Genomic DNA, 24,939 nt, shown 5'->3' with positions numbered 1-24,939 from the left:
AGGGCCTGTACGTATGAGCTGAATGATGCTACCCGGTAGCTTACGAACCCGTGTTCGGGGGCGTCGCGAATCAACTCGATGACAGCGGCGGAACGAAACCCCGCAGCAACGCTTCGAACGATCCCATACGAAGCGACAAATCAGAGCCCTAAAATCACATATGTATCCGCAAGTCTGTACTCCTGTCCATGGAATTCCAAAGTTGTATCTCTCAAACATGTTCAGTAAAAAATTGCAGGTCAGGAACAAAGCGAGCAGTACCCTGTGGGAAGTTTCATCTGACTTGAGAGAAGCCGCCGCATTCCCGGAACCAAGATGCGTAACCTGGCATTCTGCGTCGTGAAAAATGACGTCACTTTGGAAGCTCATCGTGCAGCACTAGAGCGTTTCGGCAACGTTGCAGCACATGCAGGCAAACGCTCTACTTTCAATTCTGTGATCTAGAGCGCCGTACCCGTTCCGCCAAGGTCGAAGGAGAACGCTCCTTCCGTACGGTGCGCGTGCAAGCTCCTCGATCCACAGGCCTTCACAGAGCGCAACGCACACACACACACACACACGAGGCCCGGAAATCTTGCAGTGAATCGCGCTCCTGTTCAGTGGAGCGTCAGACTGGCAGCCACTATCAGCATCCGTCCCGGAAGCGCGTCCGATAAACACCGAAACTCTCGTGCCATCATAAGAGACGCTGCCTCGGAGTCCCGCGACTTTGGTTTTTTCAACCTTTTACGGATGCTCCTGGGCGACGCTCGTTGCATCCGCCGCGAGCGCTGCTACTAAGTCTGCCTTTCGTTTCAGATGTCGATGAGGAACACCCGCACGATCGAGGCGTGCTCGCAGCTCTCGAACGGTAAGCGCCTCTAGCTCCTCTGCATCCGAGTGCCGCAACGCTTGCGAGGAACTTGCTTCCGCTGAGCACGAAGGCTCTGTGAATCGCTCTGTCGCCTGAGATCCATCCCCAACAACGTGAGGTTGCCGCTCTGTTCTTGACGACTCAAGCGTGTGCGGTAGCAGCTGCTCATTCAGCTTGCGGGCATCAGTTGACGTGTTTGCAGCATTCTGAAGCAATGCATTACGATCACGAGCGGCTGTGTCGCCTTGTGAAACCGACCTGCTTTCCTCAGCGAGCTGATGATGCGACTGATGCAGTTTTTCATACTCCACAGCAGCTTGCGGAACGGTGGCCGCAGCGAACAACTCGGATTTCCCGGGCTCGTCCCCGGACTTGGAACGCTGACGCTTCGCTGGGTACGCCGACTCGGACGCTGTTGGGCTTTCTTCTTCTTCTTCTTCTTCTTCTGTTGCTGCTGCGGTATGCTCCGCACGTTCATCTAATAGCAAATTAACCCCTTCGCCATAGCACTGACGATGGAACGCAAAGCCGGTTTCCGTATCCATGACCGCATCACGCCAAAGCCACTGATCTCTCTCGGCATCATAGAAAGTCTCAAGTTCTTCATGACATACCGGACAAACCGCGTCCTCAATAATGGCCGGAATCGCCTCCGATGTTGAAGCAGGCGCAGCAGAGCCGTCGGCAAGGCGTCGCGCTCGGTCACTGCTCACCTCCGTCGCCATGCTTGCCACGTTATCATGACCGGTGCCTCGCAAGTTCGTTTCCGTATCCGAGGAGGCTGGTGCTGCAAACACGAGCCCCGCTTCCACGAACGCGTCGCGAGAGGGAGCCAGACCGCCACTTACTGCATCAGCTGGCGGCGACTCGAAACCGGTACCAGGATATCCACCTGCATGTTGCATCCACTCAGTCGCATTCATGAACCAGTTTCGCGACATACCACCGCGTTGACGGAGGCGTGTCCGCTGATTCTCCGCGAACACCCAGTCCAAATGATCCCGGAGCTGTGTCCGCGTCCGAAACCGAATACCCGTACCATCCGCTTTTAATGGGAGCCTGTTGTAGAGCTGTTCAACAGCGTGCGATGGTGAAATTCGTTTGATGTCACAAAAGCTAACACAGCGCTCACGCCGTTTCCGTCGTGGACGCTCGCTTCCCGAAGAGACACTTTCAGCCTCGTCAGTACTCGGCGGTGCGCCTACCGCACTCGTGTGGCTGTGCGTTGAGGCGGTATGTGTTCCGCCGCCCCAGAAAGAGACCGCTGCCGCTGTGCCCGGCACTGACCAGTTCAGGGAATAGCCTGGTGCAGCGGAGTGCTCCATGGGGTTCCAGTTCGAGCCTGGAAGAGGTCGCTGCAACGAAGCCGGCGGAACAGCCCCGTACGGCAACGTCGAAGGCACCGCCGCAGAAGGCGGTACCGTTTGCTGTACGCCGCCGATGAGCGCACCAGGCATATCGGGGGTCATGCCGGGCGCCCGGCCTGCACCCATCCAGGAAGCTCTTTTAGCCTCAGCGAGAGAGCGGATGGCAACCTGCATCTGCATCCGCAACTGCTCCAGATACTGCCGCAAAGACCAGTCGCGGGGACCCAGCACGCTCAGCTGCGCCTGTACGAGACGATCAAAGAGAGTTACATCCTCTGCTGGTGGTAGGATTCCTTGCTGGACGAATTGAATCAAACGCTCCGAGGCGACTTGGATGTCAGCGTTCGGTCCACTGGCATCTGGCAAACGGCCTGCGTCCACCATGGAACTCGACGACGGCGCCAGCTGTACGCTAGACCAAGCACTGGCCGTGGTTGTGCCGGTCGACTGCAACGATGCTCGCTCCGGAGCACCAGGCTCTGTGGACGGTGCTGAGGATGCCGGCACCGACGGGGCATCTCGTTCGCGTTCGAATACCTGCTCTGTGAACGCTCGTCCAAAGTATCGAGCATCTTGCCACAGGTTTACAAGCTTGTCAATTCTCGGGGCAAGTGCGGTATGGGTTTTCCTTAGCTGTCGCAACAGCGCCGCCAGACCTTGCTCCTGGAGATAGCTCCGATACCGCTGCGCAGCGTCTAGGAAAGGACCGACTCTTTTGATGATCGAGTCGATCAGGTAGAGCGTTGCGAGTAGGGCGTCTTCTGAGACTGCTACCGCGCTATCCTTTGCCCCCGATACCTTGTCTAGGGATGATGTTCGCGAGTTTGCTCGTTTGTCCGACTGTAGCGCGGACGCGCCTCGCTCTAGGCGCTCTAGCAGCAGCGCTGCAATCTCCCGAGCTCCGTCTTCGTTCTCGAGTGCTATCCAAGCCAAAGCATTAATCATAGGAGCAGCATTCGTATCCAAGTCCTTGAGCATTTCACGGAAGGCCTCAGCAGCAAGCGGTGTCTCCAGGGCTGCCGCCGACTCCCCCGTGCTAGCCATGGCGCCCGTTGCTGTGTACCCGCGATCGCTACCCTGCTCGCCTCGAAGCCCTATAAAGAAAAGTGATTCTCACGTATGCAAGGCGTCTATGGACACATGTGCTCTCTTTTGTAACCGACAAGCCACAAGCTGGGTCTTCTTGCCGCTGAAAGAACAATCGTGAACCAGTCGCTGCCCAGCCGTCAGTACACAACAAGCCTCGCTGTGAATGCATCAGCTTCGCCGCGAAGCGTCCGTTCAAGTGTATACTCTAGGTTCCTTCGAGCCAGGGTGTGCGAGCAACCCGTTTCGCTTCCTCGACGTCCAAGCACTTGGATGACAGAGGTTTCGTTGTTCGCTGATCCAGCAAATTGAAGCTGGTGTGGGCTTTTGGCGTCGTCGTTTCAGAGACGGAGGCTGGTTGTACTCCGGCACTTGGTATGGTAGGGGTAGCGGAGTCGCCGTGCGTTGACTTTAACTGCACGGCACGTTGCCTGCTGGGACTCGGTAACCCGCACCTCATCGATGTACTTCGTGAGGCGGCACTGGAAAGCGGCAGCGTGAATGTGTTTCTGGAGCGTATTTCGGGAACGTTTGGAGACAAACTTGCGGGTACGCTCGATGAAGCACTCGGCTGGCGACTCTGGGTTGCTGCACAACGAGAGGCGGGAGAAGTGCGTGTCCAGTGCACCGAGGCGAAAGCTGACGCATTGGGCGCGGACACCGGACAAACTGGAAAGCGTCAACGCAAATCTCGATGGCAAATAGTTCCGAGTCAACCGAAAAGCGTGAAAGCAGGTCCATGCAGTTGCAGTGGCGTCGACTGGACTGGATTTACGCTTGGCGCGCTGAACCAACTGGATGCCAGCGCGGCATCTACACTGGCAGCTGCAGCTGCGGCTGCTGGATACCCGCAAACAGTATCGTCGATCAGCGGTTGCCATAGAGAGATCCCTGATGAAGCAGAGCGTTCATGTGTCGAGCTCTATGAAGCCGCACAGGATACCACTGGGCGCTGGTCTGTGTCTGCTGCTTTCCGCTGGGCTCCTTTTTTGGACACGCTGGGGTTACGTGAATCCACGAGCCGCTCTTTAGAGCACCTTGTGACCAAGTTTTCTGGCGATTCGTCGTCTCGACCTCGTCTCTGGGAAGCGGCTGTTCCAAAGCTGTGGCGCACACCTGGTGAACTTTGCCGTGCATCAAGAAACGGCAGCGGCTTGCTGCTGTGGTGGCTTCAGCACGGCAAAGACTTGGTTTCCTCGGACTCTTTGTCGCTTACTGAGGGCATCGAACGGTATGTGGAGCACGGTAGTGCTGGCTTCGGTGCAGGAATTCGTTCAACAACAAGGACTTGTGCGCTTACGAGTACTGCTGCACCTGACGAGAACACTGCATCAACACGTTCCGCGGCTTGTAGTGGACAGAAATCCGTCGGTGGTGACGAGACGGCCTCTCCAGATGACAAAACAACGTTGCAAAGTGGGAAGAAACGGCAATCACCGGCTACTAATCCAGCACCAGCAGTAGCAGATGCGGCGGCGCAAAGAATACTCGGAAAAGTGGCAACAGGTATTGGATTAGAGAACGTAGACGCAACAAAAAGAATCGCGTCCCGGTCAAGGGATTCGAGTCATGATCGGATAGCCTTTCCCCCGAATATCGTGCCTATTCGCTGCACTTCAGTGCCTTCTATTGCCGACAGTGAACCTGGCGACAGACTGCACATCTCGAGTCATCGCATGGACAAGAGCACAGACAACGCAGGCGATGTCTACGAGCCACGCGCTTTGGGGCAAATCCAAATACCCTCGGTGCCGAACGCATGCCGTCTACCATGCGCAGGTAATAGCATCGTGCCGTGTCCTCCAAACGCCTCCATGTGCGCAGAAGCGGAACGCAACCGAAGCTCAGAGCCTGCAGCAGCATCAGCGGCTACATGCGAAAACAGAGTATCTGAAATGACGCGTGCTGAGGTTTACGGTCTTCTTGATCAGGATCCAGAAAGCACCATGACTAGAAATGCAGTTTCACGTGGCATCGTGCACGAGACTCATGGAGGCACTGCTTGGGTTCCCGGGGCAGGCAGTACCGCACTGCCTATCGCCCAGTGCGAAGCAGTGCTTCTTGACCTCGTTGAGCGCTTCCCTGTTGTGCTTGTTGTAGGTGAAACTGGATCAGGCAAGTCCACACAAATCCCGCAGTTTCTCTGGAAGGCAGGTTGGACTCGTCGTCGTCATCGTCATCGCTTTGATGGCGGTGAAGCGAGCACCCAGCTCGAAGAACCCGGTGGACGTGTTGTTGGCAGGTGGATAGGATGCACACAGCCGCGTCGCCTTGCGGCAACTCGGCTTGCAAGTCGCGTTGCCGCAGAGATGCAAACATCCCTGGGCGGTCTAGTCGGGTACACCATCCGCTTCGATGACCGCACTGGCCCAGAAACGGAAATCAAATACATGACGGATGGGGTGCTGCTGCGGGAAGCGGCTATGGATCCAACGCTGTCTGCATACAACGTTCTCATCGTTGACGAGGCGCACGAGCGCTCCCTCCATACCGACCTGCTGCTCACAGTCCTGAAGCGCCGTCTGTATGACTCCAACGCGAAGGCCGCCCACGAGACGGTCCAGCAGCGTCTGTTGATTGCAAGTGCCACACTTGATGCCGGCCATTTCACCTCTTTTTTCGCCAATGCTCCAGTTTTGGAGATTCCCGGCAAAGCGTATCCCGTAGAGATACATTGGGTACCACTCCCTCGCTGGCGAATGCCGAAACAGCGGACCAGCGGCGGTGGACGCTTTGCCACCGATTATCTCGCTGCTGCTGTGACGCTAGCCCTAGATATTCACTTCCGGGAAGCCGATGGGGATATTCTGGCCTTTCTTCCCGGACAGGACGATGTCGAGGCAGCTGTTGGGATCACTCGGGAACGTGCGGAAGCCGCTGAGCGTGCGCTCGATGTGAGCACCTCTCCGAAGCGTCGTCTCGTGGTGCTCCCGTTGTACGCGAACATGTCGCTCGCACAGCAACAGCAAGCGCTTGCGCGTTCAGCGCCCGGCACCCGCAAATGCATCTTTGCGACGAATGTTGCGGAGACCTCGCTAACAATCGATGGTGTTCGTTATGTGATCGATTCGGGTCTAGCGAAACAGAAAGTTTTCCTCCCGAACGGACTAGCGGGTGTAGAACGGCTGATTCTGAGTCCAATCTCACAGGCATCGGCTAGACAGCGCGCAGGTCGAGCGGGCCGCACTGCTCCTGGGCACTGTTTCCGCCTCTATTCACGAGGTTCTTGGGAGCAGGAGCTCTTGCCGCAACCGATTCCGGAGATTTCCCGAACGGACTTGTCGCAGTTGATCCTGAACTTGCTGCAGCTGGGTGTGATCGAGCGCGCTACTGAGCTGCTCGAACGCCGAAACGGGCGTCCAGTGGTGGAGTTCTTGGATCCGCCTCCTGCAGCGCGGCTCGTGCTTGCGATGCAGCATCTTTGGATGCTGGCTGCACTAGAGGATGCAACGGGTCAGCTGACTCCAGTGGGCGCACGTCTCGCACAGCTGCCTCTGGATCCGCGTCTTGGTCGCTTTCTACTCGCAGCGGTCGACCTCCGGTGCCTAGACGAGGCATTAACGATCGTATCGATGCTTTCCGTGGGAGCCGGCGAGAGCAGCACCGGGGGTGATGTGTGGCTTCGACCTCGCGATCCCGTGGAGCGACTCGCTGCCTCCCGCGCACAGGAGCAGCTCTTTGCAGCCGCTGGCGATATTCATCGTTTGCTGCAGGTGTATAGTGCGTGGACAGCTGCATCCTGTAGCACCGAATGGTGCGAGCAGCATTTCGTCCAGTGTCGGGCGCTTCGGCGAGCGCGTAGCATTCGACACCAACTGGAACGCATGCTGCACCTGGAGGCGCTACGAAAATCGCAACTGCAGCAAACACCTCGGCTGTCCGAGTGCGGTTTTGAAGCAGGTGCGTCCAGCCCGATTACACTGCCTCTAGAGCAGCGTATCACTCTAGCCTTCTTGAGTGGATTTTATACGAACATAGCACGTTTGACGTGGTTTCGTGGCCAGCCCTTCTACCTGGTGCTTTCTCCGTTCGCGCGACCTTGGCGCGGAGTCGGGCGCCGGATGTCGAAGAACCCAGCACCCGATGCCTCGCTTGCCTCGATACATCCATCGAGTTGCCTGAGGAATGTGACGCCGCCCCTGTTGGCCTTTGCCGAGCTCGTGGAAACCCAAAAGCTCTACCTTCGCTGCTGCGTCGTGGTTCCCAATGAACAATGGTTGCGACGCTTCTTCGCTCAGTCGCAGTGCCGCCACTGATGGATACTGACGGTACTTGGAGCGCATATATGAGAATCGGTCAACAAGCAGACTCGCTGCGGGGATTTCTGCTTTCATGCGCAACCGAAGCGTGTTGGGTTCAGGACGCAGTGCTCGAGACGCTCCAGGCAAGTCGCTCACTGGGAGATCCGGTTCGAGGCCCTGCCTACAATGTTGTACGGTGTTTTTGACCGCTGTTTCAGGGCAGGCGTTGTATAGCGGTTTCTATTTCTAGTATATTGGGGGCAAGCCGAAGGGTTGCGCACGCTTCCGTGCTAGGTACCCGAGCGGTAGCGTAGATGACGGTCGTCCCAGAGAGGCACTGTGCTGGGCGGCGCTCGAGCAGGTCAGCGCTGGGAAACGCTGCAACAGGGCCTCGTTTCGATTCGCCTTATCTCCAAGTAACGGTAAAGTGTGCTGGAAACGACTCGGCACGGCTGCGATGCATCGAAGCCTCGTAGCGATCGCGTCACCCTGGCAACGGAAGCATCCGTACGACGCTCCTGGTCGACGGTGCGGTGTTCATGGGCGAGTGGAGTCCTGCTCAGAAACGGTATGCTGTGCGTCCGCACTATATAGAAGGTAAACGCGTTCACGGCAACCGCTGGGACGAGCGCAGACACCAGAAGCAAGCGCCGTCAACAATAACACAAGCACACGTGCCCTACATGTCCACTGCTAAGCAGCTGCACAAGTTTCGGGTGCGCGCTCTAGAGTATCTCTCTACAGGCAGCACTCATGCTGGCATGTCGAATCCTTGTGCTTGACGCGTTCCATGGCATGATGCTGGCGCGCTTCCGTGGTCTCCCTGCTGGAGGGAAGCATCGCTCGTTTTCTGGACGGGTAGATGATGTCTAGTGCTGATCTCCAGCGAAGTTTGGGGTGCATTTCCGCATAGGCAACTCGGATAGCGCGTTGTGCGCATGAGAAACGAATCTTTGATGCTCTGGAGACCCCTGTGAGCAAGCGCCCATGCAATACCATAGACAGGAGATATTCTTGGCTGTCTGAATTAGGCCACGAACGCAATCCATTGGAAACGCTTGTGAGCAACAACCGATGCACTGCCTCGCACTATTCAACGATCAACGGTCGAATACGCATAAACTCTTCCACATCCGCATTGGATACCGCTTGCCGCCTTGCCTGCAAGTCTGCAAGCATGGGTTGTAGACAACGCACGAGCTCCGCTTTGATCTCTCCACTAAGCATGCGTCCGGTAGAGTAGGCCTCGCGAATATCTTCAAGTCGGTCATCATCCTCCAGGAAGAAACACAGATACTGGAATGCAATGTCACGCGCACAATCCCCTCCGTAGAGCCGATGCTCCTCGACGGTGTCGCGCCCGCCACTGAATGCGTATTTATTCACTTTCTTTCTTATCTGGGCGGCAGAGTCGCTGAGAAAGATCGCCGAATTCGGATCGCTGGCGCTCATTTTGCCTTCGGCCCCTTGGAGCGGCGGGAAGAACTTGCTGTGAATCAACGCAGGTTTCCGATAACCAAGTCGTGGAGCCACATCACGCGTCATCCGGAAGTAAGGATCCTGGTCTACCGCGCATGGAATCAGGCATGGGATCTGCTGCTTCGTGGGAAATAGGTGCGGAAACGACGAGCTAAACGCTGGGGCAGCCTGCACTGCTGGAAACGCGATTTTGCCAATGTTATCCGAGTGTTGAAAACCGAAAATGCCACGCACCTGGCTGAAGCTTACTGCTCGTTGAATACGAACTACATTCGGGTATAGCCAGCCGATATAGTCGGAATCAGCGAAAAGAAACGTTCGTTCGCGATCGAAACCACATGCTATGATATCCTTGGAGTTCTCACGGCCGAGTTGGATATAGCTTTCAAGCGGGTGTGAGCTTACGTCATGTTTGGAAAAAAGGAACTTTTCGTCGTCAGTGAGCTGGATGACCAGCGGGACTCGAAACGCGTCCTGTAGATACTTAGTGAAGATGAAGGGGATCAAATGTCCAAGGTGGAGCGCCTCCGACGAGGGACCGCGACCGGTGTAGAGGTAGAAACGCTGACCGTTTTCGTATGCGTCTAAAAGCTGATCCAGGTCTCGATGGGAGAAGAAGATCCCTCTGCGGAGGAAGTGGTGGGCTTTCTTGCCAGTGAGTCGCTCCACGCGCTCCACGAGTGTGCTGGTCAGTGGTGTTGTGCCGAACGTGGCGATGAGCCTGTCGTAGTCGACTGCACCGGTGACTTGCCAGGGTGTCACCACAGATCCATCACTAGAGGGTGTTCCTGTTGGTTTCTCTGTCATCGAGAACCAGGTCGAAGCCAGCAAGCGTCAGCGCGACTCTCGTTTGCGATAAACGAGCGCGTCCGCGGACACCAGTCTAGCGCCGACTGGCCCGTGTGCAGCCAGCGCACCGCTTGCCGTCGACTTTGAGCGGCTAGGTTGCTTGCTAAGAAGCAGGTTCGGTGCGTTCGCCGATACATGCCTTGAGTATGCAGGGTGTTGGTTAGTGCTTCGAAGCTTTACGTTGCCATTGCAATGCAGTTTCCAGGTTGAACCAAGTGGAGAGCGCGGCTGAACTAGACTGGCTGGATAGGGAAACAAGCTGAGGCACGGTAACGCCCGTCGTCATGCACTTGTGTAAAAAGGAGTCCGGCACAACGAATTGCGCATGCGAAGGACAATTGGAACAATTGGTGCGAACTCAAGTCGCAGTTTCCCCAGCGTTGCATACGGTGCGACCTTGTTCACGCGCACGCTTCGGCATCCAGCTCTTGAAGCAAGTTTATGAATGGGTATCGCAGAGCCGTTCTGCCTGCACGCGACAAGAACGGCGGCGCGTCCAGCGGTATCGAGTGGATATCCAGATCTGGACTCGCTGGATAAAGTCTCTTTTCCTCTGGATAACTTTGAAGAGGAAACCTTGAACGGATGGAGCATCTGCATCGGGACTGACGTGGGTTTCACGATGACGACTAGCAACGCTCGCACCCTCGCAGGATGTTTGAAGAAACACGTCCGGATATACAGCCGCAAAATGACGTGCGTTCTCGGATGCTTCCGTAACGTCAGGATCATCCAGTAAAATCCTATTTATACATAAATATCCAGAACAAGTTGCTTGCCTATTGATCTTGCAGGTCAGACGCCTCCCGCACAGCGATTCATCGATCGATCGTAACGTCAGGATCATCCAGTAAAATCCTATTTATACATAAATATCCAGAACAAGTTGCTTTTCGATTGATCTTGCAGGTCAGACGCCTCCCGCACAGCGATTCATCGATCGATCGTAACGTCAGGATCATCCAGTAAAATCCTATTTATACATAAATATCCAGAACAAGTTGCTTTCCTATTGATCTTGCAGGTCAGACGCCTCCCGCACAGCGATTCATCGATCGATCGTAACGTCAGGATCATCCAGTAAAATCCTATTTATACATAAATATCCAGAACAAGTTGCTTGCCTATTGATCTTGCAGGTCAGACGCCTCCCGCGCAGCGATTCATCGATCGATCTGGTACGTCAGGATCATCCAGTAAAATCCTATTTATACATAAATATCCAGAACAAGTTGCTTTTCGATTGATCTTGCAGGTCAGACGCCTCCCGCGCAGCGATTCATCGATCGATCTGGTACGTCCTGCTACAGCCTGCTCTTGGACACCAGGTATGCTTCTGCCAACGCTGAACGGTCTGAAAGCAACTTCCTGAGACGCGTCTACCCTTGGAGATCGGGAAAGGTAGGTTTGTTCACGGCAAGTTGGACTTGGCTTCGCGCGAGAAGCGGTTAGCTTCTAGGCGTTTTTCTCTAAGGCTCGCAGGTTTCCGTGTGTGCAGAGAGTCAGCTTGTGCATCTGGCTTGGCTCGTAGCGAGTCGTAGCGACCGAGCCATGGCCAACGGGGCTGTTACAATGCGTTCTCGTCTCGAGAACCACGCTCGATCACTCCCCAGCTCTCGAAGAGAACGGTACTGCGGCCTGGTAAACTACGGTAACACTTGCTACGCGAACTCGATCATCCAAGCGCTTTACTTCTGCGAACCGTTTCGTCGGGAAGTTTTGACTTTCTTCGCCGAGCTGCAGCGTCGACGCGAACGCGGACGTCGAACCAAGTCTGGTGTGGCGCTGGGCGACCTGATCCCCGACAACTATCCCTACCGCAATAACCAAGCCGGGTATCGGGAGAACGTGCTAACAGCACTGGCGGATCTCTTTGCAGAGCTCCACGGCCTCAAGGGAAAGAACTCGAACGGTCCCGTTGTAAGCGTGTCTGTGGCGGCACTTGCTCGACATTCTCCGAACACAGGCGTGCTTGACGGCACAGTACTGGCTCCACAGACCGCCACGTACACCGGTCTGGTTGAACCGCGGAACTTCATCGCCCGAGTGCGACAAACGAGTGACCTCTTCGCAGGCTACATGCACCACGACTCTCATGAATTCTTGAATTTTCTTTTGAATCAGTGCTCTGAACTTTTGAAGGAGGAGCACCGAATGCACCTGTTGGCGTCTGAGCCTAGCCAAGGCGGCGTGAGCTCAGAGGAGCAGTTTACAACGTTCGTCGAGCGCATTTTCCAAGGCGAGCTCGTCAACGAAACGCGATGTCTGGGCTGTGAGACGATAACGCGGCGTGAAGAGCATTTTTTGGACTTGAGTCTTGATATTGAGCAGCATAGTTCTATATCTGCCTGCTTAAGAAACTTTTCTGCCCATGAGATGTTGCGTTCTGGCGACAAGTTCTATTGCAACGTCTGTCGAACGCTGCAGGAGGCCGAGAAACGCATGCTCATTCGCAGAGTGCCTCAAGTTCTGGCGCTGCATCTGAAGCGTTTCAAATTTCTCGAGGCGAACATGAAGCTCTTGTACAAGAAACTGAATTATCGCATTTCGTTTCCGATGGAGCTTCGCGTTTGCAACGTCAGTGATGACGCCGAGGACGTGGATGGCCTCTACGAGCTATTCTCTGTGGTGGTGCACGTGGGTGCAGGCCCCAGCCATGGACATTATGTTACGCTGGCTAAGAGCAGCGGCGGCATCTGGATGCTCTACGACGACGACCAGGTAGAGGTTGTGGAGGACTACTCCCTCCAGGAAGTGTTTGGCATCTCAGAGAGTGGCCAGAGCGTTACCGGTTCATGCTCTAGCGATTGCGGTTATATTCTGTTCTATATCCGGCGAGATGCGGAGTCATCGAATGGCGCAAATGATTGCGAACACCATCCGGTCGCTTGAGTTTTTTTGCGCACATAGTTGTGACTGGCATTTCATTGAGGATGTCCGGCATCATGCGTAGGCTACTGAGCGACAACGCCCAGGTTCGTCGCATCGGTATCTAGGATGCGGCATCTCGCCTCGGAAGAGACGTGTATCATGCGGAACGTCGTGTTCCCTGCTGGAGCGCAGCATATCCAAGTTGGTGTTGCGTCCGCGTTTTTGCGGCTCCGAACCCACGGTCCAAGACGCATCATGTCGCTTGATCTGGATTCAGGTAGCGTTTCTTTCCAATGTTGTCCATGGATACCTCGATGAAAGCATTCACTACCGTGCTAGTGGTGACGCTACGTCCATATCGGAATACAATGGAACGGGTATCCAAAACTGGCGCATAAGGTAGAGTTTTGGCACCCTCGGGCTATCAGAAGCGATAGCATATGCGGGGCATTTTCCGAAGCTACGTTCATTGCCTCTCTCTTGTCACCGGCTTTCAATACGCCGGTGCCCTTGTCGCACCAGTTCTGCTGGCAGCACTCGAAGCATGCTCATGACAGTTTTAAAGGCCCATTACGATGTATCCGGCTGTTGCCGACGAATACCATGCACTGGTAGAAGCTGTGATCTACACTTCGTTTGAGACGCTGATCCAGTTCGCATACAGCATTGGTACGCCATTCGCAGTGGTGACACTTGACCGCGGCCAGGTGTTCTCTAGGATGTCCACCACCACACCTGATTCTCTGAGGGCGATCCTTTGCGACTTCGAGGTGTGCTTCATCGCTCCGTACATGTCGTCGATGGATCCGGAAGGTTTGCCCTGATGCCATGGTTTGCGGCACCCGGTCGGGGCCTTACGATCGCGGGCTAGTGCTGCGTGATACCCTGGACGAGTAGACTGTCCGCTGGACGCGCACGTGCACGCTAAACCACTTGATAGAGCATTGCTGGAACGAATTGCTGCCCAGTACGAGTCGAGTACCGAAAGGAAATTCCAGGCTTGGGGAAAATCGAACAAAGTCGATTCGATGACGCGCCCTTGTTGGTAGCGTTGACACCCGCTCCGCTAGGATCGATCGCTGTGTCGATTTCAAGCTCGAGCCCAGCACCCTTTCGTATGCTGCGAGAAAAGACGGCAGACGGTGGAAGTATACAGTGTGAGACGCACCAAACAGATGCCGAAACTCGTTTCGTCAATTGTCTCAGCCAGTGGAGGATTTTCCTTTCGAACCGACCCGATGATTGGAGTTACCAAAATTTGAGATCTTTCGGTATGCGCGTTAGAAACAGTCGCCAAGTTAAGATGTCAATCATATTCCTCGCAAATGCAGCTGCGAGAATTGCTGTACCTTACAGCTGCTACGTAACAAAAACATGGAAAACTTGAAGCATGCATGATTTGAGCATGTTGCACACAAAGAAAGCAGTAGAGCGGACGCCTCTACCAATACACTGGATCATGTTCTCAATTATTTGACGAACGCTACGTTCAGGGCCTCGCAAGTGATGTCGATTCTGGCGATCTCTCACGAAATCCTGCGATGTCAAGTCGAAGAAGCCATTCGATAAAAGACAATCAAGAATACGAAAACTAGGTATGCATCCGTAGACCCTCATTGCTTCACTCCAATCGTGAACAATACGCATTCAAGAAAAGCTCATCAATGCAATACCACGAAAAGAGCAGAGCGAGCGCTTCGGGGATGCATTGCAATCTCAGACGTCTGTGGCTGACGACGCGTCGCTGCAGCGGTCAAGTATTCTGTACTGCTTTTGTTGCTGCCGCTGGTGCCTTGCGGGTATCCGTCGACGTGCTGTCGTGTCACGGGACAATGCAACCGAGGTGCTTTCGCGGGAGCTGCGATCCATATTCAGAAGTGAGGGTATCCGGAACACTACAACCGCTACTTTGGTGTCGCGGCGGGGAACGTACTCGTTGCCGGTCGCACTGGGTGCCGATCGGCAAACCCTGGAGCGCGGATAGGGCACTGGGCTTCGTCGGCAGCTGCGTCCAGTGTTTCCAGGTCGTTGATGCTTGGTACGGCACCTATCGAAGAAGCAGCTGGGCACCAGTAGACGCCAAGCTAGGACCTAAGCCCTGCGTCAAGGCTGTGCACCGAGTGAGGCGGCTTCAGGTGCGGCGCGGCGGTTTCTCAACTTGGCGAGATTGTGACGTAGAGCCCAACGCGAATCGAGCAAGAGTGCACGCTGATCCTCCAGCACAAACCCTGGATGCAAGTGAAAGCGAGTCGACCTGGGGTCACGCTCTGTGGATGCTGCGCTCTCAGCTCTTTCGCGCTCGTGTTCGATTGCTGGGTCGCTATGTTTCGGCTTCGTGGCTCGCAGCGTATGTACTTCTTTTTATCTGGCTTGTTTCACCGCACTTTCCTGCAGCACTACGACTTGAGCGCCCCGTCCAACTGGGTATCCTGTTGCTACTCATCGCCGACGTTGCCTGGGGCCTCGGATGGCTCTTCCGCGGCGGCGGCTCGAAGCCGTACGAGCCGCTCGTACAACCCAGCGAACTGGACTGGAAGTGCACGCTTGGCGAGTACTTTCCAGCGAGGTCGCGAGCACAGCATGGTTTCTCGCTCGCATTCTGGTGGTTCACCCAGACAATCAATAATGGTGCGCTCTGGCTGTTATGTGCGCTCAATGCAATGAGCTGGGCAGGGGCTCCCATCGCGAGCCAACTGGCAGAGAAAATCGCATCCGATGGGGTTGCGGGGTCCAGGTACGGCGGAGCGCTGCCTCAGCTTGTACAAGTGCTAGCTTGGCACGGCATGTCTGCGTCTGTGTTGACGCTAACGTTTGCGTCGCTAGCTCTTGTGCTTTTGACGGCGCTCTTAGTGCATCCTACGACACGATACGGCACCAGTACGGGCGTCGTTAGCAGAGCCGCCTTTGGTCATCGGGGCGGCAGGTTGATATTCTGCTGCACGCGAATTATGATAGCGGTGCTGATCTACAGCATCACTTCAGCGTTTGGAGCCGCATGTCTTGCAGAAGCGTTTGCTGGGATGAGCCCGTTGTTGACGGCGCTCGCACGGCATTGTCCTCCCTGGCTTTCGACGGTGCGCGTAGAACCAGCGATTGCTCGGTCAACGGGGAAACTGGTCTTCTATGTGTTGCAGCTTGTGCTGCTGAGCCAGAGCGGGCCACTCGCCAGGCAACAGACGTTGATGACACTGACGCCGTATTCGGAAGAGCCGCCCTTGTGGGGGCTTTTTCGATTGACCCCACAACAGGATGCGCGTTCAGCGCAAACGACTCTCAGTGTGCCGCGTTATGCTAGAAACGTTGGCAGGGCAGTTATCTTGAGCCGCACGGTTGCACCTGTGCTGTGGCTATCTGGGTCTTTCATAGCCGCGTCGGGCCTAGTGCCGGGCTTGGTCGCATCGTTACCGGCGACCGGATGGAATCGTTCTGTCTGGAGTGGTGTATTGGAACGAGCAGCTGCCTATGGCGTCTTCGATCCCTCGATGATGCTTCCGCTTACTTGTCTCGTGGGGAGCGCACTAGCCTTGCCCATTGTGACGTATGGCGATGTTGCAAAGGGAGCCAAGGACCAGACACACCAACTGATGGGCGTGGCGCTGGGCGTTGTTCCAACGATCTTTGCGATGAGCTATCTGAGTCAGTTGTTCTGGGGCGCTTCAACACTTGACTCTCTGGAGCGGCTGTTCGCCCCGTCCACGCTCATTGCGGACGCTTTTGCCTGGACGCGGCCCGCTGCAGCGCTGTGCTTTGCTGGAGCCGTGCTTCTCTCGAACAATGCCGTGCATCTAATGCCAGCACGCCGGTCGCTCGAGAAGTTCTTTGGTCACGGGTTGCTCACGCGGGCAATCACCGCAGTGCTTGCCATTGGGGCCACGTCGCTGGCCGCGAGCTCGCTCGGTGTCACGCTCTTTTTGGGTGCCACGGGTCTGCGACGGATTGTGCTGCCAGTGATGGGCGCTTTAGCGGGAACGCTGACGGGGATCATTCTCGCGGACTATTTCCTGCTGCGGCGCACCAGTTTGCGCTTTCTGGATCTCTACCGCGAATGGAATTCAACGTACTGGTATGATATCCGGGGAAAGGGCGAAAATGAGGTCGCCTACTTCGCGTATAAGCTCACGCTAGGGATCGCGGCGATAGGTCTTACTCAGTTTCTAGGGGCGCAGCTTCTCAGCACGATGCTCGATCACCTTGCTCAGGTTCATGCTTTTTTCCTCAGGTGGTTTTCGGCAGCGATTGCTTATTCGATAACTCGTTTCTTACAGCGCCTCGCGAGCATGTTGCTTCGTAGGCAACTATCATGGGTAGATGCGGCTTGGAGGTGCGCTTTTCTTTTCAGCTTCGTGTTTTCCGGGGGATGCTACTACCTTATTTGTTTCATGCAGCGCCGATGGCACATCCCATTCGCGGCGCTCTTGCGCATTATTTTTCTGGGAAGCCCGTTCCCATACCATGAGAATGATTCGACAGAGCGCACAGGAAAAAGCGCAAAACGCCTTCCTGCTGAATGACCTAGTTCTAGGACGGAGCGACGGACGAATCCATGCGCAGCGCGCCCTAGGTGACTAGTTCAGCAAGTGCCTGGATCGTGGTTTCGCAACAACCTGAGCAGGGTCGAAAAGTGGAGATCTCCCCTCGTGAAGACTGACTGCGCACCTGACATGGGCATCGTCACCAGCGAGCCCGTGTCATCTGATATGCTTGAATCGTGGCGAGTCGTGCGGATATGTTGGCTATGCGGAGGGCACGTGCCCGCGGCTCATTGCCGCCAGCTACTCCAGGCTGAATGTGACAGGCAGACTGCTTACGCCGAGCAGCCGCCCGTTCCTCGGATGCTGGTCGATGACTGTCGCACGGGTGACATTAGCAGCCGCAACGGATTCGAGGCTCCCAAGCGACACCGCCGGATGGAATCTAATGCAGGACGTCGCGGATCGCCATCCCAAGTATGGCGTGAAATCTATGCGGGTATGAGCCGACGACTCGCCCGCAGAGACGCGTTGACTATTCGCATGGCAGTGCCGGGCAGCGAGCTACGGATCGTTGCTGGTTCGCCTTCGATAGGTGCGCAACAGCCTATGGCCAGTGCGGTCTGGCGCCCGCAGGCGGCAGCAGCAGCAGCTGATGCTGGGTGGTGTCCAGTGTCGCTTCCGAGCGGCGCGCTTCGGCCGTGAAACCCACCCGTCTGTGAGATATTCATTGCCGTAGACAACTTAGGGATATATGGTTCTGCAACAAGCCCCGCGCGTCACTAGAATAAAGCATCATCCGGCTGCGGCTCGTTCAGCGGCATGTCGGCGGTGGTATCTGCTTCGCTTTCAAAGTCGGGTCGCTGCAGTTTTTGCTCTAGTGCGACTCGTAGGTCAGTATTTCGTCGAGCACAGAGCAAAACGTCGGCTGCAAGGAGCCGCTGTCTTTTAGCGTGCCTGGCAAACGCAACCAGGTCGGGCACTAGTGTCTGGGTCACATACGCTCGAACGAGTTCCGCCACCGTTCGTAAAGCGGTATCCTCGAAGCGCACGGCACCCCCGCGGTTTCGTTCTACTTCCTCAGCGAGGTGCAGGACGTATTCTAGAACCTCCCGCGTTTCCGTTAGATCAGAATTACAACCTAATTCGGGGGTTTCCATGAACAACGCGGTTATCAAACGATTCTCGTGGGTGCTGTGCACCGCCTCTGTCTACCGTGCGGGACTACCCGAGAAGCGCATCATGCGTGACTTGCTGCACGCATCGATCGACAACACGCAGCTCTGCAGGATTTTCCCGCCAAGCTGCTGTGCGTTCGCTTACCGATGATGCGCTGCAATCGTTTCATTGTGAACTGGTACGTTCGACTGATGAGACTGCTTCTGTCTTTGGATTATTTGATCCATGTTCCATATGAAGCATCAGCTTTGTTAGCACAGCAATAGCGTCTTGCAAATCCATGCCCAGTGCTAGAATTTTCGGTTGTCGTTTCAGAGTTGCTCGCTCGAAACGTTGCTGCTGGAATTTGTTCCATACCCGGAATCAAGATGATTTTGAATGCTTTCCAAAAATGCTTTTTAAAAAAACGGAAATCGTTGTGCTCTACATACTTCAAAGTCTCCATTGTTCTCATTCTCTGGTGTGGAGCATGTTCAAAACACGAAGTGTTGTGGTTTCTTATCTTTAATTTTCAAGATTAATCGTGGGCGTATCATTTCGCGCTTTTGTACTGATGCGGAAACGAGCTTGACGTCGTGCCTTGACGACTTTTTCACAGACTCATGCCGAAATCTAACTAAATTATTTTGTATAGAATTACCTGGGTAACTCGAAAAACAAAGTCGCCATAATTTTTGGTCATCGTTGAAACAATATCCTACATCAGGATAGAAGCGCTCACGGAATATGCTCCGGGGTGCTCCTGCCTCGTCTTTTTGCACGTAAAATGGGTGCTGGCCTCGGATTTAAGTGATCGCTGCGGTCGTTTCCATTGGAGCGTGCGTTGTCGCTCTGTGTGACGGAACCGTGGACAGATCGAACTTGCTCGACTTGATCTCTGGCGTAGCTTCTCTTTATGGTACTCTCTCCGTACTCGAGAACATCACGTTCTATAAACGCTGCATAACACGGCGCGGCGAGCTCTTGCACGTATATCGAACAGGGTACTCGCCGACAGCATCGCCCGGGAGAAGCCCCTGATCGTAGATACGGCTCTGGGCGGAGCAAAGCAGGGCATCGAGGCAAGCCCTCTGAATCTCTCAAGGGCATGTACTGAGCGATACATGAAGCGTCCGGGCCCCGCAGTTTGCGCTCTGGAAAGCAACTGCGTTGTACATTTGAAAACTGCTGAGCACAGGAACGTATCACCGCTGCGACGAGCACATCGAGGCCGCATGCCGAGAAGATGGACATGGCAAATGAAGCATTGGTCGGAAATACCGTCGATGAATCAAACGCATCGTCAGTAGTAGGTAGAAACCGTGAAATCGGGACTCGAGTACCGCCATCAAGATTTTATGACTGACGAAAAAGAAGCTCGCGTAGTAGGAGAGACTGGTATCCTCAAATCCGAGGAAAGAAACAGGAAGAGGGAGCTTTCGCATAAAAATCCTGCATTGGATGGTGCTGATTATACTAGAGAGAAAGAGCCAAACCTTGGTGATCACGCACAAGCTCGGCAACTGGAGCCATTCTATAGTATTCGAGCATGGGTGTCGAGCCCGCTGCCATCAACGTTTTAGCTCAGGCGTTCGATTGATGCCTCGGACCAGACGCATTCGATCGGGCAGCTACTGCTCATAATCATAGGGTACAGCGTATGTTTTCCCAAGAGGCCTCGTCATGCCCGTGCATCCAAAAGCCATGCTGCCCGGTACGTATCTGTCTTGGGGGCAGAATCTTTGCAACAGACGAAACCCGTTGGTGCGCGTTAGCCTTGTGCACGAGCCCCGTGCGATGCTCATCTTTTGCCCATACCCTCTGATATTCCACAACCCCATCTATGCCTTGTCTTTCCATGTGCAACAGAGGCTATTTTTCATGACACTGGTTTTGATCACGTCTGAACAAACAGGCATCTGCCTCGCCGTGCAGCGCAGTTGGAATCTCGCGGCAGCGCTGCGACTGCCTGCTTCGCTGCGCATCGCCTGCCGTGCTGCTTTGCGTACTTCGAGTCGCGTGGTTAGCGTCATGGCCTTGAACGACGCATGCCTGCGTAAGATCGAGTACGGCGCTATGCTAGGTGGTGCTGTTGGAGCTACCTTTGGCGCTCTCTTCGGTGGCTACGAGGCCTCGCGGTACCGAAGTGTTTCTGTTGCGCAACGCGTTGGTTTGGCGGCGCGGGCGACCCTTGGTGGAGCAGCTGTGTTTGGCTTCTTCCTTGCGGTAGGAACAGCGATTCGTGGTTGCGGTGGCCCTGATCGTTTTTAGGATGAGCAACGTCTTTGAAAGCGTGGTACAAGGTCGCTGCGATTCGCTAGAGATTTGCTGGTGGACAGCAGTTTGTGGCAGGAGTACTTTTGAGCGCTCTCGGTAGAGCGTCGTACAGCTTACCTTCGCACGGTCTATCCGCGCTAGAGAAGTCTTTATGTGCTCCTCTTTTTGCATCTTTTTACGTGCAAAACTCGACTGACCCATCGCTGGTATTTTGTGGCTTCGCTGCACGTAACAGTCAGCTCGTACGGCGCAGACGGAGACGAGCGCTGGCTTTCAGGGGCTGCTGCACGGCAAGCTGCGCTCCCTGCTGTCGCCACGGCTGTCGCTTCTGTGTCCCTGCTGATTCCGCACGAGCTTTTCTGGACGTAAGAAGGGCTTTGCGTTGTCCCGCGACCAACTGAAGCTGCTGATGAAACGACGGATTCGATTTGGTTTCTCTCGGACAGAGTCGTATGCAGCACCTCCCGTTGCGGTCGATTACTGGTATCGAGGATGCTTTTTTGCCGGCGAGCCTGACTTCTGGAGCCACTTTGGAGACAGACGCACCACAGCGGTCGATTCGTGGCGTCAAAGGTGTCTTGACAGCGGCGAACCTCGATCGGATGTTGCTCGATCAAGCTGCGGATCCATCTTTTGACCATGGTGGGTTGTTGCTGGCGTCTTGCACGACCGCGCTCGTGACCTGGGCTTTTTTGATCAAGAGCGAAAGCGAACAAGCTTTGCGACGGTTTCGTGGAACAGGTTTTCCCTGCATATGCAATGCTGGATGTCTCCGCGAAACGGGTGCGCTATAAAAGTCTGCCTGTAGCTCGTAGCGTACAGAAATCGACAGCAGATCGTGCAACGGACTCTCTTTACGTATCATTCACGGTCAGCTCATCATTTGTGCGCGTTTCGAACGGTAATTCCCCATCTGTGCACCTACGTCACGCACGCTGTATTATGCGACGCCCGGACCTCACCGAAACATCGCATGAACGCTTGCAAAAGCTTGACGGTGTACCATAGATCTCGTACATGCGCCATTTCCCGAATCGAGTGCATTGAAAGACTTGGTGCACCTACATCAACAGTTCGTACGCCGGTACCAGCAGCTACAATGGGTCCAATGGTGCTGCCGCAAGGCATATCGTTCCGCACAACGTACTCCTGCAGCGGTATAGGTGAATCACAGCATTCGGCAACAGCGCGGAGGAGATGAGCGCTCCACCCGTCAGTTGCATACCGCTGGTTTGCGTTGACTTTCAGAACAGGGCCATGGCCTAAGAGCGGCTGATGGCCACTCTCATGCTTTTCCGCGTAGTTTGGATGGACAGCATGCGCCATATCGAGACTGATCAAGAATGAGCGGCGGATCGTGTATTGAACAGCGTCCTCGAAAGCGCCTGCATCCGTTTTCCCCGTCCATAAACACGCTAGAACACGTCGAATCAGGTCGCTGACAAGCGGAGACGCAGCGCCTTGCGCACTACCGCTACCGCACTCCTCATGGTCGAAAAGCGCAACCATGCAGACCGCCGACTCGGCACCGCTTTCCACCCCAGCCTCGGAATCCAGGGAGAGGAGCGCTTCGAGTGCCGCGAAACAGGAAAACAGGTTGTCTAGACGCGAAGCGAAGATGAACTCCCGCTGAACGCCACCAATGCTCGCTGGCTGTGCGTCTGCCAAACAGAGGTCAAAGTCATGAATAACGATACCGCCTGCATCACGCGTGATGCTCATCGGATCTTCTTTAACGGGCATGATGTCCTGTTGAAGAGTGTGAATAACTGCTCCCGTAAGTGCAGTGGCATGGCGCTCTTGACACTGTGGCAACTTTGTTCTGTTCAATGCGGTGGCGGCAACCGGCACCAAATGCGTTTGTCGGTTCGGGGCGAAGCCCTGATTCACTTCTCGATCTAAGTGGATTGCCAATGATGGAATTCTCAAAATGGGTTCCCGTACATGAACGAGTGTGCACTGCCAACTGGTCGATCGGCTGGTGCCCTGTGCCGGGTCCGTTGGGGACGCACAGCGCCAGATGACCCGCCCAGCACACTTGAGGTCGCGATCGAACCAGGTGTACCAGAGGCCGCCCCCGTAGCACTCGACTGCAACTTTTTCATAATTTGCGTCGCTCACGCGACTTCGTGGTTTGACTCGAAAGCACGGCGAGTCGGTGTGCGCGCCAACGAGTCGGAGCTCACCGCCGTTCACCGCGTCGACGTGAAACGCTCGCCCCACTCGAAAGGCAACGATTGTTGACTCGTTGCGTGTCGTATAATAGCGTCCTCCGGGATGAACTCGCCCCAACCAGGAACAGTCCTCCCGAAGCTCAGTATAGCCAGCTGTTTCTAGAAGCAGTTTTGCGGTCTCGACTGCGTGGTACGGAGACGGTGACGCATCGAGAAAGCGAAGCAAGCGATCGGCGAGTGCGTCCTGCTCGGTTGTGTTCCCACCAGGCATTTGTCGTGTGCGGTTGTGGTCCGAGTTGGGAACACCTGGTTCAGCGTTCATTTTGCTTCTGGAGGACGACGGCAGCGAAAACAAAAGCCTGTCTAAAGAAAAACGCTGCCGCCAGTGGTGCACAGTAGTGGCGGCGAACGCGCCCCGGACAAGCAGTCTCCAGCTGACGGGCAGACGCATCCCAGCCTTGCTGGGCAGGCCACCCACCACTGGTTTCAACTTTTTCTCATATAGTTGGACTTTGAGAGGTTGTCCAACAAAGTTCTCTCTTGTCTGCTGTGGAGGTCTTTTCTCAATCGCCGCGCATCTCCGTATATTGACGGCGGCGTTAAAGTCTTGGTTCACAAACCGCATACGTTTCTTGCCGTCGTTGGTTGTACTTACGAATGCGAGTAGCCCTCGCACTTTTGTTCTCCTCTCCATTTGCACCTCCGGCAGCGGTCCGTACTTTGCTATGTCTTCAGGACTCCCCTGGCGCTTTTCCATCTCGACCCTTTGAAGTGTACACTCCAGCTCACGGTGTGTATCGGACGTTCGGAACTCATCTATCCGTATCGTAACAAAACGCCGTGCATTCTCCTTGTACGTTCTTGTCGTTGGAGCTGGCGGAGTCCCTTTGTGGGTCTTCCAGCGCCCCGCTCCGTATGCTACTACGAGCCTCTGACTTTCATGCTCCTTCAAGGCACTCAACTCATTGAAAAAATTCGCGAACGCCCGCTGCTTACCACAATACGGATTCATACGCAAACGAGCCCACCGGGGCTTTGTATACTCTTCCCACAGCGCCTCCCAAGGAGCAACATGAACATCCATGCATTTCAGAAAAGCTTCAAAGTCCGCTGCGCGGCTCGTCACCTTGCTCATAGCTTCCAGGTGCTTCTTCAATCCAGCATTCTCTATCTCGATTTTCTTCCTTGCATTCATTATACCGGATTCTCGGTAGTATCTCGCTCTCGAGAACCTCAAACGACGCATGTCGTTCTGACGTAATTTACTGTGCGTACCGTATTCCGCACGCTGGGGTACTGCGATGGTTATGATATTTGTGTTTCCGGGGTCCGCGCCAACGACAAAGTCGTTATTCTCTACCTCTTGCGTCGCAGGATCCTCCTCTTTGTTTTCCTCATGCTTCGCTGCGCCAACGACAAGGTCGTTATCCTCTACCTCCTGCGTCGCAGGACCCGCCTTCTCCTTGTCTTCATCCTTCGTGACGGGCGCAGCCGAGGGAGGGACTGGCCGGGCTCTCTTCAACCGCCGATAGTGTATACACAAGGCTACTCCATCGGTTTCAATCATCAAAGTGAACAAGTTTTGCTTGCTCACTCTCAGACGTTTAAAATTGAAGATATTCTTCCAGTACGTCTCCCGGTTCTCGCCGGCGAAGTCCTCCCTGCTAACGTTGAACTCCGAACAGATCTCCTTCATGATGCCATGAAGGATTCCGGAGTCGATAGTCCCAAAATGTGACTTGATATTGGACAATGGGACTACGTTGAAGCGCTTCCCCATTAGGAAATCCTTCCGTCTCTCCCACTCTTCATTTGTCTCTTCACGCAGCATCACCGCTGCCTTGCCTTCGAGCTCTCGGTCCAGAAACACGAAATAGCACAGAATGAGGCGATCGTATCTTTCCTGATCTTTGCTCAACTCTGATACCTTGTCTGTTGGATTCGGTAGCCCCAGTACCGCACGATGCTCTTGTATAACCGTACGGATCGCAGAAGCTTCATTCGTGCTCACTTTTGACGCCTTCTTGTCGACAAATTCGACCTCATCTTCACGCTTGCGATCTTTCATGATGCCATTGATAATCGTCCATTTTCCATTGCGAGAGATGCGCGGGT

The 24,939-nt window shown here is 54.9% G+C and overlaps 7 protein-coding genes across 7 annotated transcripts, besides 1 other annotated feature; 4 read left to right on the top strand and 3 right to left on the bottom strand.

The window, feature by feature from the left end:
- Window positions 1-726: 726 nt before the first annotated feature.
- On the bottom strand, window positions 727-3,264 carry CYME_CMG045C (hypothetical protein; the record flags this gene model as incomplete). The annotated part of the gene is made up of 1 exon (XM_005535802.1): window positions 727-3,264. One exon carries the CDS (start codon window positions 3,262-3,264, stop codon window positions 727-729), a length of 2,538 nt encoding a protein of 845 aa, XP_005535859.1.
- A 419-nt stretch (window positions 3,265-3,683) lies between these two features.
- On the top strand, window positions 3,684-7,562 carry CYME_CMG044C (pre-mRNA splicing factor ATP-dependent RNA helicase PRP22; the record flags this gene model as incomplete). The annotated part of the gene is made up of 1 exon (XM_005535801.1): window positions 3,684-7,562. One exon carries the CDS (start codon window positions 3,684-3,686, stop codon window positions 7,560-7,562), a length of 3,879 nt encoding a protein of 1,292 aa, XP_005535858.1.
- Window positions 7,563-8,636: 1,074 nt separating this feature from the next.
- Window positions 8,637-9,833, bottom strand: CYME_CMG043C (tryptophane--tRNA ligase, cytoplasmic; the record flags this gene model as incomplete). The annotated part of the gene is made up of 1 exon (XM_005535800.1): window positions 8,637-9,833. The coding sequence occupies one exon, from the start codon at window positions 9,831-9,833 to the stop codon at window positions 8,637-8,639; it is 1,197 nt and encodes a 398-aa protein (XP_005535857.1).
- A 1,593-nt stretch (window positions 9,834-11,426) lies between these two features.
- On the top strand, window positions 11,427-12,767 carry CYME_CMG042C (ubiquitin-specific protease; the record flags this gene model as incomplete). Its single annotated transcript, XM_005535799.1, has 1 exon — window positions 11,427-12,767. One exon carries the CDS (start codon window positions 11,427-11,429, stop codon window positions 12,765-12,767), a length of 1,341 nt encoding a protein of 446 aa, XP_005535856.1.
- Window positions 12,768-14,578: 1,811 nt separating this feature from the next.
- CYME_CMG041C (unknown permease) lies at window positions 14,579-17,257 on the top strand (the record flags this gene model as incomplete). The annotated part of the gene is made up of 1 exon (XM_005535798.1): window positions 14,579-17,257. One exon carries the CDS (start codon window positions 14,579-14,581, stop codon window positions 17,255-17,257), a length of 2,679 nt encoding a protein of 892 aa, XP_005535855.1.
- Window positions 17,258-20,404: 3,147 nt separating this feature from the next.
- CYME_CMG040C (hypothetical protein) lies at window positions 20,405-20,644 on the top strand (the record flags this gene model as incomplete). The annotated part of the gene is made up of 1 exon (XM_005535797.1): window positions 20,405-20,644. One exon carries the CDS (start codon window positions 20,405-20,407, stop codon window positions 20,642-20,644), a length of 240 nt encoding a protein of 79 aa, XP_005535854.1.
- Window positions 20,645-21,571: 927 nt separating this feature from the next.
- Window positions 21,572-23,146, bottom strand: CYME_CMG039C (aspartyl aminopeptidase; the record flags this gene model as incomplete). Its single annotated transcript, XM_005535796.1, has 1 exon — window positions 21,572-23,146. The coding sequence occupies one exon, from the start codon at window positions 23,144-23,146 to the stop codon at window positions 21,572-21,574; it is 1,575 nt and encodes a 524-aa protein (XP_005535853.1).
- Window positions 23,147-23,347: 201 nt separating this feature from the next.
- Window positions 23,348-24,939: part of a sequence feature (repetitive element) that runs on past the window's edge.

Source organism: Cyanidioschyzon merolae, chromosome 7, assembly GCF_000091205.1.
Source record: "Cyanidioschyzon merolae strain 10D DNA, chromosome 7, complete genome".
Taxonomy (NCBI): domain Eukaryota; phylum Rhodophyta; class Bangiophyceae; order Cyanidiales; family Cyanidiaceae; genus Cyanidioschyzon; species Cyanidioschyzon merolae.
This window is presented reverse-complemented; position numbering and strand designations above follow the sequence as displayed.